Genomic DNA, 23220 nt, shown 5'->3' on the forward strand with positions numbered 1-23220 from the left:
GTTTAGCCAGTAGCAGAGCCAGGTCTACAAATCTAGTGGCGACACTCCTCTTTTTTTCAGTGTGGCCCAGACCCAAAATTCCATACAGCAAGGACGTATAAGGCCTTTCCGGGGCCAGTGCCCCATGGATCTCATGGATCTTTACCCAGTAATACCCGAGCTTGGGGCATTCCCAGAACATGTATCAGACCCGCATCAGCCACGCCACATCTGGGGCAGGTATCCGCTGATTCTGGGAACATGGCATGTAGTCTGTGTGGGGTTAGGTACGCCCTATGAACTATCATTAATTGGATAAACTTAAACTTTGGGTTGCGTGCCACTTTCTTGGGATATTTCAGCACCTTCTCCCACTCGCCGTCCCTGAGAGCTCTGCCTGCTTCCACTTCCCACCGGGTCCGGAGCGGTTGCAACGACACCGCTCTGCCCACCCGAATTCCATTGGTCAGCCACTTCGTCAAGTGACTTCCTGACCCATCAGGTATTGCATTGTAAGTAGCGTGTTCGTGACTGGTTCAGTCCCATCTCGTGCCCAGTGTGTGGTAATGTAGTGGGTTAGTTGCGCATGTGTGAGGAATAACGCCCTCGGAGTTTGGTGCAATCTGGCGCAATCTGGCAAAGTCCGCATGTGTCAGAAGTGCGCCCTCTGAGAAAAAATCCCCAACTTGTATTACTCCTGCATCGTGCCATGGCTTTAGCCTGCGTTCCGTGAGGGTACCTGTCCCTAAGGGAATTCCTAGTAACGGGATTGTGGGCGCGTATAGAGTGCCTATTGGTGTATCTCACCGCAGCCTTCCAGTGTTTAAGTGCTAGTCCAAGCGAAGGTGGGGCGGAGTCCGGTATCCTCGCGTGTGGGAGGAGTAGGCGGTGTAATGTTCCTCGTGCTCTGTCAGCTTCGGACATATTAAGTTCATGGAGGTTGCGTCCTGCTAGCCAGTAGGCCAGCCATTGGAGCTGACACGCATAACTATACGCGATCAGGTCTGGAACCCCCATACCGCCCCTGTCTGTCAGCAGCTGTAATTTCGCCAGGCTGATGCGTCTTCTGCCTGCCCCCCCACACTAGTTCCGTTAAGACTGTGTTTAGAGTTTTAAAAAAAGGGGGGGTATCAGTATTGGTATATTCGTGAAATATAGCAGTCTAGGTAGTACCACCATTTTGGAGATCGTAACTCTGCCTGCCACTGAGAGCGGTAATGTGTTCCAGAAGCGAATTTGTGATTTCAAGGCGCCGAGCGCCCTCCCCAGGTTACCCTCTAACAGGTCCTGTGGTTTACTATAAATCTGTATACCCAGGTATTTGAAGGTCATTGGCACAATCTGGAACAACCTGTGTGACCTAAACTGTATCGGAGTGTCCTCTAGAGATCCATGAAAACAGAATCCATAGGATTTGCCCTCATTAATCTCCAGTCCTGACAGCCCTCGGAAATCACTGAATATCTCCGGTAGCGGCGTAAGCGGGTGTGTCATATCTTTGGGGAACAATAGCATGTCATCCGCGTAAGCGGAGATGACATGATTGGTATTGAGACTGGTTATGCCCTTGTTAGCCGCCATAGTCCGCACCTTCACTAGTAAGGGCTCCAGGGCGATAATGAAGAGCAGAGGCGACAGAGGGCAACCCTGTCTAGTACCCTTCTCTGTCAAACTGCTCAGAGATACAAAGTTTAGTACGGTCACGTGCAGTGTGTCTGTAATATAGTAGTCTCACCCATGCAATGTATTCAGGCGGAATGCCGAATTTGCTCATTAACACAAACATTTAGTCCCACCGTAGCGAGTCAAAAGCTTGTCTAAGGTCCAGGGAGATACACCCTTCCCTGTTCCCATCCTCACCACCCTGTGACATCAGACATCAGCTGACTTAGCCTTCGTAAATTTAGTGCAGTGCTCCTCCCTGGTGCAAAAAGCCTAGCAACTTATGCAGTGTTATCAGACACCCTCACACCCGGCTTCATTGACTTGGAAGTCTAATGTCCATAGAACCATATTCTATCTTATTTGACTGGACACTGATCGGGCTGCGTGGTCTGTGAGGATGTATGAACGGGTGTATGAATTGAACATGTGTATAGGTAACTAAAACCTGTTGTATGTACTTGAGGCACAGTGCATACATTTTGCCACCGTTGCATGTATAACACACACCTACATACATATATACACGGGGGGGGGGGTTCGCTGTTCCTTGAATTCTAAGTGTACAGGAAAATCTTCCTTCTTGGAAGAAAGAGCCCTCTCGCACCCAAATGGATGTCATGCTTCATCATAGGACTTTGAGCCTCGTGTGGAGTTGGGTCAATAAGTGAGTCTACTTGTAAATGGAGATTTTCAAGGTTAGTTGCTGTATTGTACACGGCTTTTAAAATTGCCTACCAAGTGTTTCCTGCCTAATGCAGGCACGTGACCCTGTAGTTGCGGGTATGTAACTTTTTCTTGCGCTAGTTTACATTTTTCTAACTGCTGCAACATGTTTGTGATCCTAGCCTAATGTAATTTTTAATTGTACACACAGGAAGATGAAGACGATGAAGATTGGGGCGAAGATACAACAGCAGAAGCGCAACAAAAGAGAATGGCTGAAATAAGTGACCATGCAAAGAATCTGACCCTAAGCGAAGAACTGGAGAAACCTATAGAAGATAGAGTGAATACATTATTTAACTTTGTTAAGGTAATTGAATTTTGTTAGCTCACTTGTTGCTAGTGTTGATGGAAAAATTGGCTTTTTGGCTCTTACCTCTTCATGCAGATATTTTGAGCACGACGGAGCCCATCATAGGTGGTACAGAAGGATATTCTTTTGTATTTACTGTATTGCATGCTTTTTAATAAGGTGGAAGTTATTCATTGTAATATTACTGATTTGAACAGTTTTCAGGCTGGTATTCACAAAATTCCCAATGCATGTAGATTTTCTGCCCCATAAAATATTTTTGCACGCTTGTGCCACTAATTTTGGTAGTTGGGATGGTTTTGTGATTACATCTACGGCTAGACCCTGCACTTATGAACAGCATGCTTGCAAAGTTTTTCATAGTATTAAATATCGAGTGGAAATGTAGATCTAGGAAATGGTATTTGAGCCAGCAGTCTTTTGCTTTTGTTCTTTCTCAACAAAGTTGCATTTGTGTGTTGCTATAAAGCTAAAGCAGTGAGTGCACTCTCCTCCCATCTAGTAATATTACAGCTTGTTTTTCTTTGAAGCATTCAGAAATGAGTCATTACATACCTCAAACTTCCGTACAGAAATGGCAGACACTAGCGTTATGCCCTCTCACACCTCTTGCCCACCCTCCCACCCCTTTTTCTTTTTGGCTGTGACTTCATTTGGCCTTTTCAGTGGATCCAGGGGAATGCAGGGGTTACTAAGCAGTTTTCTAATTGGGGGTAGGACTTTTACCACTGTGCAGGGGCTAACAGTACCCAATCAATTAATCATAACACTTGTATAGCGCACTACTCACCCGGAAGGGTCTCAAGGCGCTTGGGGAGGGGTCCGTTACTGCTCGAACAGCCAGGTCTTGAGTTGTCTCCTGAAGGCGAGATGGTCCTGGGTCAGCCGAAGGTGGATGGGGAGGGAGTTCCATGTCTTGGCTGCCAGGTAGGAGAAGGATCTGCCTCCGGCGGTGGCTCTTTGGATGCGTGGCACGGGGGCGAGGCGAGTAGATCGTAGCTGGCGGGTGAGCGTGTAGAAGGTCAGGCGGTCGTTGAGGTATTTGGGGCCCAGGTCGTGGAGAGACTTGTGTGCGAGGAGCCTGAACGTGATCCTCTTGTTGACTGGGAGCCAGTGCAGGTCCCTCAGGTGGCCGGAGATGTGGCTGCGTCGGGGGGGGGATATCCAGGATGAGTCGGGCGAAGGCATTCTGGATGCGTTGGAGTCTTTTCTGTAGCTTGGCTGTGGTTCCGGCGTAGAGGGTGTTTCCGTAGTCCAGTCGGCTGGTGACGAGTGCCTGGGTGACCGTCTTCCTTGTTTCGGTCGGGATCCATCGGAAGATCTTGCGGAGCATGCAAAGGGTGTGAAAGCATGATGAGACTGCGTTGACTTGTCTGGTCATCGAGAGGGAGGAGTCCAGGATGAAGCCCAGGTTGCGTGCGTGGTCTGTTGGCTTGGGAGTGGTGCCCAGGGCGGGGGGCCACCAGGCGTCGTCCCAGGCGGAGGGCGATGGTCCCAGGCGGAGGGCGATGGTCCCAGGCGGAGGGCGATGGTCCCAGGATGAGGACTTCCGTCTTGTCCGAGTTCAGTTTCAGGCGGCTGTTCTTCATCCACTCGGCGACGTCTTTCATCACCAGTTGATTGTTACTTCCTTTTTTGCACTATGTACTTTAGGATAGCAACATCTAGCAAGCTCTTTTAAAGCCGGAAATCCAATAATTCCATTTGTAGAAAACTGCTGATGAAAGGGAAAAAAATACTTAGCAAATCTATTTAGGTGCTCAGAAATTATTACAAATGTTTTCAAGTTTTGCAGTGTGAAGCTTCTCTGGTGAATGGGCCCGGGGTGTTTGGACATTGATTAAGTACTTGGGTATAACCATTCCTTGTGACATCAGACGTACACCAGTGCGTGGTTACCTTCTTAAGACTTATTTCCACCCCTCGTTTTTCATGATCATCTTGCAGATCTCTTTCAGACTCTTCTCCCCCCCCCCCCCCCCCAACCCATTTCACATTGGATGCTCTCATGTCTCGCGGTCTAAGTAGGAACACGCTGTTTTCCCCAAGAAATCTTTGTAGGATCAGTATTTGCCTATGCTGCCATGCATGGTGAGCCAGTGCAAAGAAGCTTTAAAGTAACCTGCTTCCTAAAAGGCTTTCACGTTGGTTAGAGAAGAGATGCAAGCGCCCCCCAAAAAATCCTCCAAATATAAAGATAAATGCCCCTGCAGACTCAGTTTCTAGAATCCGAAAATGCGAATACCTCACTGGCCCACCGCAGAAAATGGAAGTAAAAAATGGAAATAGTGGTGAGGAAACTAGAGAGCTCAGCCGCTGTTCAAAAGAGAATAGCTAGTGTCCATTCCCTGTCAAACAGCCATGGACCTCCGCAGTAGGCAGACATCTCATGCAACACAGCAATACAAGCGAAGGGCAAAGACTGTTAACCCAAGAGGGAATGACATTTCAACAACTGCCATAAATCTGCATTCGATGCAGTGGGTATGGCCAGTAGGCTGATGGCTGTAAATAGGTGCAGGCATCCATAATAAATATGACTTGACTAGGAAACAGTCTTCGGAGTGGAGGCACATGACTCCCTCCAGCAAATGAAAAGGGATGAATAAGTAAGGGCCCTGGATATCTGCAGTTTAGAGATGTTTATCGGCGGGCGGGGGGACGGGACTATCCTGATCTAGACGTTCGTGGATGATGGCTTCAACCCAACATACAACATTTACTTAATGCCAATGCACTGAGAATAATCCTATTTTGGCAGTATCACACAACAAAGACTGCGCTTCCTGAGCAGGGCCTTAATTTCAAATAAAGTACTCCCAACACCTGTAGGGGGGGCAGACTAAGGTTTCCCCAGGAGTGAAATTATCTCCTACAAATGGTTACTCCACATCGTAAAAATTTGATTCTGTAGAGCTGCAACATAGCCCATTTAAAATCAAAACAAAGAAAGTAACTTGCAAACGAGCTCATTCTATTGCAAGTGGAAATAAACTACCACCTACAAGAGCACTATAGAGGAAGTACTAAGGAAAGAACACCAGTGAGTATACCCTGTTAACTCCCATAATTGTACTGGACTTGAATTGCCCATTGTAGACCTCCGTGGTACAAAAGGGGGTGGTGATGGATGGAGCATCTGAACCAATCAAACACTCACACCCAGTCAACAGATCTGGGTTTAATCCATCACCGTTCTTTAGCCCACTCTGCCACCCCAGTTCAGACATGGCCATATGCAAATCAGTCTGACCCTGTGCCTCATGGGAACAGTCCAGCCCGAAATGCCAAGCCATGCCTTCCCTGGACCGGAAACAAGTTTCCGAGGACCGGTTTCTGGCATTTCAGCCGTCTTCAACCCGGTTTGCTTGAATCCAGTGGCAAAGTGAGCAAGGGACTCACGTCTGAGCATACCCTGCGTCTGAAACAGTCATCAAAACACAAACCAACCGTACAGGATGACTATGGTAGAGAAAGTAATGCCACTCTTAAGGAACTAGGACGATGTGGCGACTATAGACCTCAAAGATGCGTACCTTCACATTGTGAAGAACAATGCAAGAAATGCATCTTAGCCCACTCTGCCACCCCAGTTCAGACATGGCCATATGCAAATCAGTCTGACCCTGTGCCTCATGGGAACAGTCCAGCCCGAACTGCCAAGCCATGCCTTCCCTGGACCGGAAACAAGCTTCCAAGGACCGGTTTCTGGCATTTCAGCCGTCTTCAACCCGGTTTGCTTGAATCCAGTGGCAAAGTGAGCAAGGGACTCACGTCTGAGCATACCCTGCGTCTGAAACAGTCATCAAAACACAAACCAACCGTACAGGATGACTATGGTAGAGAAAGTAATGCCACTCTTAAGGAACTAGGACGATGTGGCGACTATAGACCTCATAGATGCGTACCTTCACATTGTGAAGAACAATGCAAGAAATGCATCCGGTCTGTGATGGATAATTTGTCACATCGATTCAGTGTTTAATTGGGATAAAATCAGCACTGAGGATTTTTTGCAGTGGTGGCATGACATTTAAGGGCAGTGGATACATTTGTACTCCTGGGACAACTGCCACTAATGCAGGTTTCCGATTCCGGGCCAAAGGAGCATACAAACAGTAATGTAAACACTACTGAAACTGAATGTTCGAGGCATATGGGCTGCAGATGGTACATTTATAAATAGATCGCGATCTGGTGTTGGGCTCGGATGATTGCACTTTGTTTTTCTTCTGGAGAAGTCTTTGTCGTCATAGGTGACTCCTCCTCTCGGTGTTAGTGCGCATGGGCATCAGCTCCATCCTTAGATTGTTTTTTTCCGCCATCGGGTTCGGATGAGGATCGAAGCGCTCCGGACCGACTTCAACAAAGAAGGTTATAACCGGCGCGTATTCCTTTCCAAATCGACGGTATCGTTATCGAACGCGACTTCACTCCATACCGACGCGGTTCGAAGGACGACGACTACGAGAAACTCGACGTAGTCCAGCCCGGGGTCCATGGAAAGGACTCCATTCAAAAAATGTCCAACGTGTGGTGCTAAGTTACCACACAAGGACCTACACAAGGTGTGCAACCTCTGCTTGTCCCCTGAACACGAATCCAGGGACTGTGAGGCCTGTGCAGCGTTCTCGTCAAAATCGACGAAGACACGAGGTATCGAGAATGCAGTCACAAGCAATCCCGGAGCTGTTCGAGGACCAGCACCCAGAAGAGGAAGAAGAAGAGGCCGACGAGGCGGGGTCAGAAGCGGACGAGTCCGACGTCGAGGAAATCGACGTCCAACAAACCGTGAGTGACGACGTCCCTTTACCGAAAAACAGACCCCACACGGTGTCGACCCCGCCCTCGAGCCCGGTCAGACAACCGAAAAAAGTTTCCAACGCCCCGCCTTCGAGCCCGGCAACGAAACAGAAACCGAAACACTCGGTCCCCCATCATAGTGGTTCCGGTTCCGATAAACCGACCACATCGACACCGAAGCACCAGGTCAAGGAAAGCTCGAAGTCGAAGCAGTCCATGTCGACACCGAAGCACGCTTCGGCGCCGAAAACACCCTCGACACCGGGGACATCTTCGATACCGAAGAAGTCGGATCCGAACAAAACTTCGGCACCGAAAATACAAATGGACATTCAAAAGAAAAAACACCTTTCGGAACCGAAAACTGCGGTACCGACACAGGAACACGGAACGGATCCTAAACAAAAGACTTTGTTTATTGACCCAAAGACTGGCAAGGTAGCCACAGAACTACCTAAAAAGAGGAAACATGAACATTTGGACGACAAGACTCATCCAAAGAAGAGAACAAAACACAAGCATCATGTTAAGGAGACATGCATGGCTCAGAGTGTCAGGGTTCAAACAAGAGGTACAAACATCGTTACTGAACCAACCTTTTGATGGGAAAACACTTTTTGGCACAGGGACAGATGAGGCCCTAGAAAAGATGAAGAAGGATACAGAAACGGCTAAATCAATGGGAGCATTGCAACAGCCGACACAGAGGTTCCTTTCGTAGATCCACCTATAGAGGAGGATCCAAAAGTACAGGTACAAACCAACAGCAAACCTCTTTTACACCTACATCACCCAGAGGTAATTCTAGAGGTGGATACAGGGGTAACAACAACAAGGGTAGAGGTCGCGGAAACAACAACAACCGCAACTCTCCAACCCCAAAACAGTGACTTCATAGAGCTTCCCCCAGACCATATAACACCGGTAGGGGGACGCCTATCACAGTTCCTACCTGTCTGGGAAAACATCACATCAGACAAGTGGGTAAGACAAATTATCCAACATGGTTATTGCCTAGAACTCACAGCTACCCCACCAAACATCCCCCCCAAACAGCGTCCAATGAAACAAGATCACCTGACACTATTAAAACAAGAAGTAATATCACTGCTAGAAAAGCATGCCATAGAGAAGGTTCCACAGCACCAACAGGGAACAGGAGTATACTCCCTATACTTCCTAATTCCCAAAAAGGACGGGTCTCTAAGGCCAATACTGGACCTAAGACCTCTCAACGCATACATAAATTCGGAACATTTCCACATGGTCACGCTCCAACAAGTACTTCCTTTACTGAAGAAAGGGGACTTTCTTTCTACACTGGATCTAAAAGACGCTTACTTTCATATCCCTATTCACAAAGCCCACAGGAAATACCTCAGGTTTGTGGTAGGACAACATTACCAGTTCAAAGTCCTTCCATTTGGTGTCACGACGGCACCAAGGGTGTTCACAAAATGCCTGGCAGTGGTAGCAGCTCACCTAAGAAGACAGCAAATTCATGTCTTCCCATACTTGTACGACTGGCTAATAAAGGCCAGGTCACAAGAAGAATGTCTTCAAAACACACAAGACAATTCAGCTACTACACCAGCTAGGGTTCACGGTGAACTACACAAAGTCACACCTACAACCAAACAAGGTTCAACAATATCTGGGGGCTACTATAGACACAGAAAAAGCCAAAGTGTACCCCAACCCAGTCAGGGTCCAAGCAATGCTTACAATCACTCAGAGATTTCAGCCACAACACTCACTAACAGCAAGAGTGTTCATGCAGCTATTAGGCATGATGTCATCCTGCATACTGCTAATACCATATGCAAAACTACAAATGCGTCCGCTACAAGAATGCTTAGCGACACAGTGGAATCAGGCTCAAGGGCAGATTACGGATCTGGTGTTGGTAGACGACCGCACACACCGCTCTCTGAAGTGGTGGAACAGAACAAACATTACCAAGGGGCGGTCGTTCCTAGAGCCAATTCCACAGGTGACAATAACAGCAGACGCATCGCTCACCGGATGGGGAGCACATATGGACAAGTACACAGTACAAGGAAGGTGGGGTGTGCAGGAAAGAACACTGCACATCAACTATCTAGAACTACTGGCAGTGTTTCTAGCATTGAAAGCCTTCCAGATACATGTTATCCACAAAGCAGTCCTGATCAGAACAGACAACATGACAGCAATGTATTATATTCAAAAACAGGGGGGACGCACTCTCTCCAATTATCCAGACTAGCACAGGAAATTTGGAGATGGGCCATTCCTCAAAACATCTATCTGTTAGCCGAACACCTACCAGGAGTCCAAAACCAGATAGCAGACATCTTAAGCAGACAGTCGGAACAAATACACGAATGGGAACTGCACCAACAAATACTGCAGCCATTCTTCCAAAGATGGGGACAACCAGAGATAGACCTATTTGCCACTCATCAGAACGCAAAATGCCAAAGCTTCGCGTCCAGGTACCCACATCACCTGTCGCAGGGCAATGCGTTATGGATAAATTGGTCCAACAAATTTGCATACGCTTTTCCCCCTCTCCCACTAATCCCATTAGTGGTCAGGAAACTGCAACAACATTCAATGACCATGATACTAGTAGCACCAACGTGGGCAAGACAGCCGTGGTTCACCACGCTCTTGCAACTCTCACAAGTGCCACATCAAAAGCTACGAATTCTACCCATGCACCTTACACAGAACCATGGAGAAATAATGCACCCAGATCCAACTCAATTGAACTTAGCGATCTGGCTCCTGAAATCCTAGAATTTGGGTACTTAGATCTCCCCCCAAATTGCATGGAGATAATTAAACAAGCGAGACGTCCAACCACCAGAGCATGCTACGCAGCTAAGTGGAAGAGGTTTGCTATACACTGTACTAATAACAATATCAACCCTCTAGACGTATCAACAAGGGAGATTATTTGCTACTTATTACACTTACAGCAATGTAATCTAGCGTACACATCTATCAGAGTACATCTAGCAGCTATAGCAGCATACCTACAAAACAGGCAGCGCATATCACTGTTCAGAGTACCAGCGATAAAAGCATTCATGGAAGGCCTTAAAAGAGTCATTCCACCAAGATTACCACCTTCCCCAGTCTGGAACCTCAACGTAGTACTCACCAGACTAATGGGGCCACCCTTCGAACCTATGCATAGGTGCGAAATACAATTCCTTACATGGAAGGTGGCCTTCCTTATAGCCATTACCTCACTCAGAAGAGTAAGCGAATTACAGGCATTGACAATACAAGAACCATTCCTACAGTTACACCAGAATAAAGTGGTTCTTAGAACAAACCCTAAGTTCTTGCCTAAAGTAATTTCAGCATTCCACATCAATCAGCCAGTGGAATTACCAGTCTTCTTTCCAAAGCCACAGACGGTGGCAGAAAGGGCTCTACATACACTAGATGTTAAGAGCCATTTTGTACTACATAGAAAGAACACAAGACTTCAGGAAAACTAAACAACTATTTGTAGCATTTTCCCCAACACATAAGGGCAATCCTATCTCTAAAGCAGGCATCGCAAGATGGATTGTAAGATGTATACAAATATGTTACATTAAGGCAAAGAGAACATTAACTGTTCCTCCTAGAGCTCATTCTACAAGAAAACTAGGAGCATCTATGGCATTCTTAGGGAACATTACCCTAGATGACATATGTAGAGCAGCAACTTGGTCTACACCACATACATTCACAAAGCACTACTGTGTTGATGTACAGGCTGCACAACAAGCCAGAGTGGGCCAAGCTGTATTAAAAACTCTATTTCAAACAGTTGCGACAGACACTGGTGACCACCGCTAGGGAGGTAACTGCTGTACAATCTATTCATAAATGTACCATCTGCAGCCCATATGCCTCGAACGGAATATGCTACTTACCAGTATGCATCTGTTCTTGGCATAGAGGGCTGCAGAGTGGTACATGCCCTCCCTGCCTCCCCGGAAACCTGTGTCTGTCCCAACATTATCTTATTTAGATACATTTACATGGGCATATCTTTATGTACTATACTACACTACTCCATCTAACCCTACTATGGCAAAACAATCTAAGGATGGAGCTGATGCCCATGCGCACGAACACCGAGAGGAGTCACCTATGACGACAAAGACTTCTCCAGAAGAAAAACAAAGTGCAATCATCCGAGCCCAACACCAGATGGCGATCTATTCATAAATGTACCACTCTGCAGCCCTCTATGCCAAGAACAGATGCATACTGGTAAGTAGCATATTCCATTCGTAGCATGCGTTGGCTGCAGATACCATGTGTATGCACGCTCCTGTCATCTAGTGTTGAGCCTGGACTCTTGAGTTTTTCTCTAAAGTCTTTATGGTTGATGTTTTGCGATGTATCTTCTGAGGTTTCATGCATGTTCAACGGCTCCTTGGGTTTTTTTTTTTGTTTTTTTTTTTGCCATCGGGCTCGGGCAGACTGGGTCGAAGTTCTGGTTTCCGACATCCAAACTGCCTACGGATAAATAAATGATCGAGGATCAACAGAAGAACACAGCTCAAACACGTTTGAACAGCATGCATAGAGCCACCAATTTCTACAAAAGCGTCTACACCTGGTTACATCTCATGTCGTACTGTCAATCAAAGGGCTTCAGAATTCCCTAAACTCGCTACGCAGACCACAGAAGAAGAGAAGCAGTTCTTGGTAGAAACGCTTATACGCATAGAACGCACAGTGCAATATCTATTTATGATAGGCTCTGTGTTGAATGTATCAAAGGCAAAGGGCATCTTTAAGGGCCCAGTGAAATCATGGGTGCTTGCCCCAGGATTGAATGTAAATATAGGCCTTCACCATCAGACCCAGTATATATTATCGGTCACCGTACAGCTGACTTGCTAGTGGTAACCGTATGGATAACAGCATCGCAAAGCACAGAGGAAACTCCACCTCCAAGTTAGTGAAATACATGCACTCATAATTGAAGAACCTTACTTCTAAGTGTTCCAAGTCCAGGTGTGTATAGATGTCTGCATCACTACATGCTACAAATAGATGCTTACAGTAAAGTAACCTCAAACAAAGAAATAATTCCCACAAAAATGTAGGTGGTATTAGGATACACCACAACTGTGGCAAAAGCATTCCCACAGATACAAAGTCTAATTTTAGCAGAGGGGTCAATTTGACAGTGAAAACAATGATTAAATCAATGGCCGTGATGGTCTTTCTCAGACCGTTCACCAACCAATCTAGGAAATACTACAGAACCAGTAGCTGCAGTTGGCAGGGTAGTGTCGCACAGAAGATACAAAGAAACGTAAATGTAGAAAACATCACAGTAGAAGGTAGACTTTTCAAATAACGGCCATACTGAGCATTACAACAGATGGAGACCTCACACTGAGGAGCACACATGAAGATACTGAGGATAGGGGACCATGTAACCGTCTAGAAGTGAAACCAACGTGTTTTCCGGCATTGAAAGCCTTCCATATGCATACCACAGGTCTAAACTGGATAACTCCACTACAGTGTTCTTACCTAAACAAGCAAGGGGACAAAGTTGCATGTCCTTTCGATACTAGCGCAGGGAACATGGAGATGCTGAGTACAAGTAAAAATAACACTAATAACCATACACCTATAGAGTGGTAGCTCAAATAAAGAGTTGGTGGGGAAAAAGAATCCAAGATTAGGTATACCACAAATGGGGGATATGACTAATTTGGCACCTTGTTAAACAAAGACTTTCAAATTCCTCCATAAAAGTAATGACGGCTGTAGTGCATACACTAGGGGCTCTATAGGTAGGACCTAAATGGTGTCAAAAAGATGGTGCTAAGCTCAGGGCCCACACTAACGGCTGATAAAAGCACCATTCGAGCCCAGGCATGAAACAAGACTCCACTCCTAACATGGTCAGCATCCTTGATTGCGCCCCATAACTACGCTGAGTGAGTTACAGGCACTTCCAATACAAGAATTGTACCTACAAGATGGGGACAAGGGCACTTTCTCAATTCTTAGCTACCTTCAAGTTTATTTAATTTTTGCATAGTTACTAAAAACCATTGCAACATTTTAAAATAGCCGATAAAACGGTTATTCGATGGTAAAACCAATCCTACAAATAATAAAATGCTATAATGTACCTACATAAGTGGTTAAAATAGCCAGTGAAGCCGTTAAGAGTGCATCAGTAATGCACGTAATAAAAATGCAATCTTGAAAATAAAACATTAGAACCGGGAGTACACGTGTTAGGTGCCGTACAGTACATACGTATTTGGTGATGGCACCCAATTAATATGGCGCTAGCTAATAAACATTATTTTCTTATTCCAAAAAAGAAATGCAGCATCCAGCTTGTGAGCCAATGTCTTCACAGGCAAATTATTACTAAAATTGCTGATGTTGAATTGTCGCTTTAGGCATGTTTTTTGTTCGACCAGCATAAGAAATTTTACTGTTCTGCAGTTCGGTTGCGTGGCCCCTGGGTCAAAGCATGCCAGAACTGCTTACCTTCTAGTGTGAATTCCTTTCTGCTTAACCCGTTAACCGCGCCCATTTTTTCCGCAGCAGTGCGGCCGTTTTAAAGAACGGCGAGGCTACGTCGGCCGTTGAACGTGCACAGCACCAGCCAGGTAGTGCTCCGAACGTTCCAACGGCCGACGCCAGCACTTAACTGGATAAAGGGGGCCTTTTAGCAGCTGTCATCTTGATGTAGCTCCTTTCATGAGCAGATATGGTACAGAATGTTTCCTTTTTCCGTTTCGCACAGCCCCTCAGCCAGGCTGGGGGGTGCCAAGTACATGGAAGAATGTCCAGTCTATGCCGTAGGAGTTTTATTTGTATTGGTTTGGAATAACTCTGATAGGTATTTTTGAGCTGTGAGTGTTCTAGGAATTAAGGGTCATCCAGGCATGGGATCTGGCTGAGAAGGTTGCCTTGTCCTCCACCAGTAAAAATTGTTTTACGCACTTCCAGACCAATTTTTTTAAGGTTAGATGATGAGGCTGTGTGTTCCAGAGATCGGTGAGCCTTGCAGTTTCCAGAGATTCCTGGAGGTAGTTTCTTGCAGGGGATGATTCCCTGCTCTGGAGTTCTTGCCATAGCAGTTACTTTAAGGTGTTTGACGAGGATTTGATCTTATTCAAGCAGATAAGTGCCATATCTGCCTAGGCATTGTTTTAATAAGCCTAACTCCAGCCTTATTTGAGCCTGTGAGGTGTAGGTCGGGAGGCTAAACATGGTTCTGTAGACTTTGACTTGAGTGCTATCCAGTAAGTTGGCGTCTCTACCCCGCATTTCCTAGCTAGTGCCTACTCCTTTTAACTTTAATCAAGCAATATACTTACTAGCATTTTTCCTGCAACTGAGCAGAAAAAGCACCATGCACACTAGACAGTGGAGGAGTGATGAATTATCTGCAGAAAGGCAACCGGTTCAGGCAAGGAAATCTATTCACCTCGCTGGCACTAGTAGATTAGTTCCCCATTTACAAAAGGTTGATTCAAGATGACTAGTGCTAACTATCCAAACATTCTACAAAGTAGTAGTTATTACATTGGATAAACATCAATCGCACAATCCACTAGAAAGGATATTGGGATTCGTAGCTGTTACCATAAGCGATATCTGCATGACAGGCACATCAGTACACACTTGGGACACTATTGCTTGGACAATCAGGCTAATATAGAAGCATTTGTGGGTCAGTAGCTATTAAGACACTTGTTTCCAAAAACACACTTCAACGTAACCAAAGTGGAGGGTCTACCACCATGTAATCGTTGCAGAGCATATGAATTCAGAACACATGCTGCAAAAGGAAAAAGTTACTCTCCTGTAAGGCTGCAATAATGGTACTGTATGTTTATACTCTAGTTGTTTCTAACAGCAACATAGAGCTGCCACTCGTGAACAATTTACTGCATGACGCAAGCTTTCAGGGCTTAAGCAGCTTTGCTTTGGGAAGCCTCTGCCAGCTTCCTTTTTTATAGTTTATATTTGTAGCCTGCTCCTGCAATCTAGTGTTGGGCCTGGATTCTGCAAGGTTTTCCTCAAAGAAGCTTTGATTGGTGCTGTGCGTCCCCCCCCCCCCCCCCCCCCCCCCCCCCCCCCCCGACTGACTGCGTCTGAGCTCTGCAGCACTGGCCTAGGTGGCCTACAGTCAAGAAAAACGTAACTGGAGATCCAGACACCTATGGCCTCTAGGAGCTGGGCACTGATTAACTGGTGCCCAACACACATGCACACCCCCACACACCTTTCATATGAGTCTTCAAATTATGGCGATGAAAAAGGACCTCTTTTGACAGTGCCCTTATTAAAAAAACAAAAAGCTTCAGAACTATGATGTGCGACCGGTGTCCAGTTGTATGGTGCTTTCAGCTGTCCTCTCCAGACACCACATCCTCATAATAATAGTGTCCTCTAAAGAGCGGTAGAGTACCACGAGCACCCCATGCACTCTAGAGGAGCCAACTGACTTCCTAGTGGAAACACCTTTGTGCACAGAGCACACAATTTAATATCTCCCAATGATTGGCCCCATCGTATTCAAATACCTCTTCATGGAATTACCTGGGTTTTTGCTCTTAACTCATTCCATAGTAAAATGCAGGCCATCTCCAACTGACACTATTTACACAAGAGGACATCCCCCAGCAGATTCCCTAGTTGTCACCACAGCCAGGAAAAGAGCTGCTGCAGAAGGTACTGGAGGTGCCTCCTCCAGACAAAGCAAAATAATTGATGCCATCAAGCAAGAGTAGAAACGGGACACTCAAACCACTGGATGGTCAGTGTGAGAAGTTGGCCTGATGTGCAGTGCTCACTATTCTAGTGATCACTATATATCAGTCCAAACAACCCTTATTGATGATTGGTTGTAAGTCAACCTTATAGACCAGCTATCCTAGTAGCATGGATACGAGCAGTCTAAGGCTAAGACTCTAGAGGGCGTGTTAAGCCAGCTGTTTTACCATCACATTACCCCTTGAACACCCAGTGAAAGGACACCACACAAGTGTTATGAAAATAAACAATGTATTTATTAGGATCACAACAACCCTGTACTCTTTATGAGGACAGGGTGCTAAGCACACAACAAAACTCTTACGAAAATACTTTTAAGTTAGCACGTTACACAAATGCCCGAGGGGCACGAAAAACCATATACACTAAAAGTGGAATGCGAATTACTAGCAGGTAAGTAACAGTTCTAATAGGCTTTGGAATCGCTAGGACTGGACTAGGGAATCGTTAGATTACTACTAGGAGGCCCAGGGGACTCGGGTGCAGAGTGTGCACTCTCACGCGGGATGCGGGACAAAGTCTATGGAGGCTAGTAAAGGCAAAGTTAGTGTTCACGGGCGAACCCGACCTGGTAGGAAGAAAACGACAGTGGATCCTGACCCTTGGATAGTGAGGCTATGCTGGGACACCGGAGTGCCGAAGTTACCTAGCCCAGGGGCTGCAGCTGCATAGGCCTGAAAAGACGTCGGGGATCTCGTTGCCGGACCGGGAGCCTGGAAGGAAGAAGTTGCTGGCAGGCGACCAGTGAAGGAAAGTTCGATGGATCCAAGCCTGGATCAAGGAAGAAGAAACCTGAAAGCAGAGGGGACCAAGTTCTTGAATCACTAGCCAGTGATTAAGTGGGCACCAGGATGGCACCGGGCGAAGTCACCGCAGTCAGGTGAGTGGGCGCTGCTGGGCTCTGCAGTCTCTCGGACCAGGAGGCGTTGTCGGCGACCAGGATGGAGGTGCGAGCTGTCCCACGAAGGATGAAGTCGTTGGCGTCGAAGTTACCCAGGATTGGGCAACAAGCCTTGGCTAATTCAAGCCCACGCGGTGGACTCAAAATGGCGTCTTGAGTGGACCAGGAGGGTCCAGGGTGCTCCTCTTCTGGGAGGGAGCAAGGGCCAGTCTGGAGCAACCAGACTAGCAGCAGAAATGTCGTCGGGCGTCGTCAGGGAGGCCACAAGCCAACGGGCTAGTAGCCAAACAACGCGGTGAGCAGCGGAAAGCAGAAGGGCCCCACGCAGATCGTGGAGATGCTGGGGGGCTGCACTTCGGAGCTGGAGCTGCTCAGAGTCGGGGCTTCTCGGACCCCAAAGCACTCACCAGTGGAATACTCGGCGGGCTTGCTGTGCAGAAGTCGTGCAGTCTTGGCGATGGCCGGTCCCTCGAGGTCTCGTCGCACCCACGGTTCTCAGCTGTGCTGTAGAGGTGGGTAGAGGTCAGAGGTGCCAGGGAAGCCGGGTCTCGTCGAGCTGGGCAGTCGGATTCCGGAGGAAGGACGTGCAGCAGACCGCAGTGTTCTGTAGATGGTGCCTGCGGGTGCAGGGTGACTACTCCTTAGTCACAAGGGAGAAATCTTAGGAAGAAGTCTTGAGTTCCTTTCGCAGAAAGTAGTTTCAGGATTCAAAGATGATCTGATTTGGAAGGGGGCCAGTCTCTACCTTTATCCTGTAAAAAGGGGCTGGCACGCGACTAAGTCCTGCCCTATGGGTGGGACTAGGAGGGGGGTGGTTACACCCACTTCCTTGGCGGGCTTTTCCCCAGCACAGGGTCTGGAGTGACCCTGGAACTGGTTCAAGCCGGCCTATGCATAGTGAGCACCGGGGTGCTACTTGCAGTCACCTTCCTCTAAAGCCCTGCCTACCTACAATACACAAAACCCTGTCTGGGACGGTGCTGGCACCGCCCCTGGCAGGAAACCCTTTGTCCTTATCTCCTGCTCTGGGAGGACTCCCAGCAGCAGGAGGGCAGACTTGTGTCTCGGTGGCAGCATCCATTTTGTGGATGCTAAGGCTCTGTCTGACTTTTAACCGGGTTATAGGTTACAGGCATGTCGTGTCCCTCTAGAAGGGTGGAATGCTAACCCCGTCGCCAGAATTGGCGAGGGGTTAGTATTCCAATTCGTATGACACCTTACTCGACATGTTTTGATAAAGCGATACCAGAGTTGGCACATAACCGCGAGGATTATAATGCACTTAAGAGTATATGGTATGCGATATCATGGAAACGGCTAAGGGATGGATCCCGAAAGCCGCAGACAGGCTCAGCTCATGCCAGAGCACCATCTCACACGATTCCAAGCACTCTGCCTTCAGGATTGTTAAGGCCTGCCATAGGAGTGACTGATAGGAGATCTGTGTGTCCATTTTAGGGTTAGATATAGGTATACTATATCTAAAGCAAAGGGTGAGTACACCACCTTGCCCCAGCTGTCGTGCAGCCAGTTGTGTCAGATTTAGGTAGTCAATCCAGGGGTGGCACAATACGTGCTTCAGCCCCTGGGAGACTTCTGGGTGCACCTCAGCCCTGGGTACAGGGACTTGGAGAGGGCCCAGTGCCAATTCAGTACCTGGGTACAATTTGGATAGAGAGAACAGCTAGGCTGTGGGTCTGATTAGCAGGCCCACAGCCAGGGAAAGTCGTAAACCAGTGCAGCAAAAAGCAAAAAATCTGGGTGATCATAGGATTGCAGACCCTACTCTCCTACATGACCCCCCCCCAAACTTTGGGACAATAAACTAACCTTGACCAGGTGAGTCTTCTTGCTCTAAGTGGAAATACCTGGAGAGCCCATCAGCATTGCTGTGATCAGTCCCAGGTCTATGCTCCACTGTAAAATCCATCCCCTGTAGGGAAATGGACCACCTAAGCAGTTTGGGGTTTTCACCCTTCATCTGATTTAGCCACAAGAGGGGCTTATGGTCTGTCTGAATGGTGAAGTGAGTGCCAAACAAGTAGGCCCTCAGCTTCTTCAGGGCCCAGACCACAGCAAAGGCCTCCCTCTCAATAGCTGACCAATTTTTCTCTCTGGGTGTCAACCTCCTACTAATGAAAGCAATAGGCTGATCATTACCATCAAAATTCAGTTGAGACAGAACAGCTCCCACACCCAACTCAGAAGCATCTGTTTGGACAATGAATGGCTTGGAGTAATCTGGACTCTTGAGGATAGGTGCTGTGCACATGGCCTGCTTTAGGTCATTGAATGCTTTCTGACAGCTTGCTGTCCACTGAACTTTCTTTGGCATCTTTTTGCTTGTCAGGTCATTAAGGGGGGTCACTATGGACCCATAATTTCTGACAAACTTCCTATAGTACCCAGTCAGGCCCAAGAAAGCTCGAACCTGAGTCTGGGTGATTGGAGGAGTCCAGTCCTTGATGGCCTGTATCTTACTCTCCAGTGGCTGAACCTGGCCTCCACCTACAAGGTGGCCCAGGTATACAACCTGTGACTGCCCTATCTGGCACTTTGTGGCCTTGATAGTGAGGCCTGCCTTTTGCAGGGCCTCTAACACTTTCCTCAGGTGGACCAGGTGATCCTCCCAGGTGGAGCTAACGACAGCAATATCGTCAAGATAAGCTGCACAGAAGTCATCCAGCCCAGTGAGGACTTGATTCACCAACCTTTGGAAGGTGGCAGGTGCATTTTTCAGTCCAAAGGGCATTACCACAAATTGATAATGCCCTCCAGGGGTAGAAAATGCTGTCTTAGGTTTGGCTTCCTCAGCTAACCTGATTTGCCAATACCCAGCTGTCAAATCAAATGTGCTTAAGAAGTTGGCAGAAGCCAATCTATCTATAAGCTCATCTGCTTTTGGTATTGGGTGGGCATCAGTCTTAGTGACTGCATTGAGGCCTCTGTAGTCTACGCAAAACCTCATCTCTCTCTTACCACCCTGGGTGTGAGGCTTTGGCACTAGAACTACTGGGCTAGCCCAAGGGCTATCTGAGGGCTCAATGACTCCCAGTTCCAACATTTTCTGCACTTCAGTTTTGATGCAGTCTCTAACATGATCAGGCTGCCTGTAGATTTTACTCTTGACAGGCAGACTGTCTCCAGTGTCAACATCATGGGTACACCAATCAGTTTGGCTGGGTGTCAGAGAGAACATATGTCGAAAGGATTGCAGAACTTGCCTGCAATCCTGTTGCTGATGTTCAGTGAGGCTGCCACAAAAGACAACACCATCAACTGACCCATCATCAGGATTCTGAGTGAGCAGGTCTGGGAGAGGGTCACTCTCTTCCTCCTGTCCCTCATCTGTGGCCATGAGCAAGCTCATGTCCTTCCTGTCAACATATGCTTTGAGCCTGTTAACATGGAGCACTCTGAGAGGGCTCCTGGGAGTTCCAAGGTCCACCAAGTAGGTAACCTCTCCCTTTTGCTCAATGATGGTGTGGGGCCCAGACCATTTGTCTTTCAGAGCTGCTGGGGCCACTGGCTCCAGCACCCACACCTTCTGTCCTGGCTGGTACACAGTCAGTACAGCCTTTTGGTCATGCCAAGCTTTTTGAAGTTCCTGGCTGGCCTCAAGGTTTTTAGATGCCTTCTCCATATACTCAGCCATCCTGGAGCGGAGACCAAGTACATAGTCCACTATGTTGGTTGCAGGCTTTTTGAGAGGTCTCTCCCATCCTTCCTTCACCAAACACAGGGGTCCTCTTACAGGATGCCCATACAGAAGCTCAAAAGGGCTGTAACCAACCCCCTTCTGTGGGACCTCTCTGTAAGCAAACAGGAGGCAGGGGATCAGGACATCCCATCTTCTCCTAAGAGGTTCAGGTAGTCCATGAATCATCCCTTTCAGGGTCCTGTTGAATCTCTCAACAAGCCCATTGCATTGTGGATGATAGGGTGTGGAACTTGTAGTTCACACCACACTCCTTCCACATGGCAGTCAGATATCCTGACATGAAGTTTGTACCTCTGTCAGAAACGACCTCCTTAGGGAAACCCACTCTGGAGAACACTCCAACTAGGGCTCTTGCCACTACAGGGGCTGTAGTGGTCCTAAGGGGAATAGCCTCAGGATACCTGGTGGCATGGTCCACCACCACCACCAGTATAAACTTGTGTCCTGATGCTGTCTGGGGTTCCATTGGACCAACAATGTCAATCCCCACTCTTTCAAAGGGAACCCCCACCACAGGTAGTGGTATGAGGGGGGCCTTTGTTGTGCCACCTGACTTGCCACTGGCTTGGCAAGTGACGCATGAGCGACAAAACTCCTTGGTGTTCTCATTCATATGGGGCCAGTGAAAGTGTGAGACAAGCCTGTCCCAAGTCTTTGTCTGACCTAAATGACCTGCAAGGGGAATCTCATGGGCCAAGGTGAGAAGGAAACCTCTCAGAGACAAGGGGATGACCAGCCTCCTGGTTGCACCAGGCTTGGGGTCTCTTGACTCAGAGTACAGGAGTCCATCTTCCCAGTATACCCTGTGGGCACCTGTGGCATTCCCTGCAGCCTCAGCAGCAGCCTGCTGTCTGAGGGGTTCAAGGGAAGGGCAGCTCAACTGTTCCTTCCCCAGGTCTGCTCTGGAGGGTCCCCCTGAGCCCAGAAACTCAACTTGATCAAGTTCAAGCTCTTTAGGCTCAGTTTCCCTCAGCTCTGCTAGATCAGCCTCCTCAGAGACTTGATCCTCAACCTGGGGCAAGGGGGAAGGCAAAGCCTTACCCTTACTGCTCTTCTTCTTGGGAGGTGTCTGGTCCATAATTTCAGGATCCAGCACCTGTTCAGTGGGGCATCTCCTGGCCTGTGACCTAGTCACAGCAAGCACATGTGCTGGCAAGCCTAACATCTCCATGTGAGTCCTCTGCTCCACTTCTGACCATTGTGATGACTCCAAATCATTGCCCAACAAACAATCAACTGGGAGGTCTGAACTGACTACAACTTTCTTTTGTCCCTTCACTCCACCCCAGGAGAAAGCTACAATTGCCACACTATGACTAGTAGTGACATTGCTGGCATTGGTCACCAGGAAATCAGTACCTGGCATGCTCTGTCCAGGGTCCACAAAGTTAGGTGTCACCATGGTGACACTGGCACAAGTGTCCCTATAGGCCTGAGCCATTTTGCCATTAATCAAAGGTGTCTGCCTGTATTTGCCCAAAGTATTGGGACTTATTTCAGGGGACATATCCATATCCCCTGTACAGACAAGGACAGCCTGAGTGAGTGTGCCAACTAAGTTGTCAGACCCCTCAGTACCCAAGGTTAACCCAACTAATGCCTTGGGAGTGACACTACCACTACTGACTGTACTAGGGGGTGCAGTTGCTTTAGGAGCTGTAGTGGCAGGAGTTTGTCCTCCTCCTCTTTTGGTGCACTCACTAAACCAGTGAGATTTACTTTTGCAGTACTGGCACCACCTTTTGGACTGGCCTTCTTGAGTCTTCTTCTTCTGGGAAGCCTGACCCCCACCCTCTTTGGTTTGTTGGGGACCTGGTGAAGACTTCTGGTCATTTTGCTCATTCTTGACATTACCCTTCTGGTCTGCTTTCTTCTGACCACCCTGGTTCTGGTTCTGGTTCTGCTTGATCCTTGTCCTGACCCATTTGTCTGCCTTCTTTCCCAATTCTTGGGGAGAGGTCAGATCTGAATCAACAAGGTGCTGGTGCAGCAACTGGTTCTGACAATTGTTCAAAATTTGTTCTCTCATCATTAGATTATACAATCCTGTGTAATCTGTAACCTTGCTACCCAGCAACCAGCCCTCCAAAGCCTTAGTGGCACAATCCACAAAATCAGACCAGTCCTGAGACTGAGTTTTCTGGGTGTCTCTGAACAGCAACCTGTACTGCTCAGTGGTTAAACCAAACCCATCAACCAGTGTATTCTTCAGGACCTGGTAATTGTTAGCATCCTCCACTCTTGTAGTGAGGAGCTTATCTCTACCTTTACCATCAAAGGAGAGCCACAGTA

General features: G+C 47.6%; 1 protein-coding gene across 2 annotated transcripts in view; it reads left to right on the top strand.

Moving 5' to 3' along the window:
- EIF5 (eukaryotic translation initiation factor 5) overlaps positions 1 to 23220 on the top strand; it is a 121185-nt gene that overhangs the window by 41438 nt on the left and 56527 nt on the right. For both annotated transcript variants that reach the window (XM_078660237.1, XM_078660238.1), the window contains one exon: positions 2519 to 2677. In XM_078660237.1, coding sequence (XP_078516363.1) covers positions 2519 to 2677 — 159 coding nt within the window. The remainder of the gene's footprint in view (positions 1 to 2518; positions 2678 to 23220) is intronic.

The sequence above is a fragment of the Lissotriton helveticus genome, chromosome 9 (genome assembly GCF_964261635.1).
Source record: "Lissotriton helveticus chromosome 9, aLisHel1.1, whole genome shotgun sequence".
In the NCBI taxonomy this organism is placed as follows: domain Eukaryota; kingdom Metazoa; phylum Chordata; class Amphibia; order Caudata; family Salamandridae; genus Lissotriton; species Lissotriton helveticus.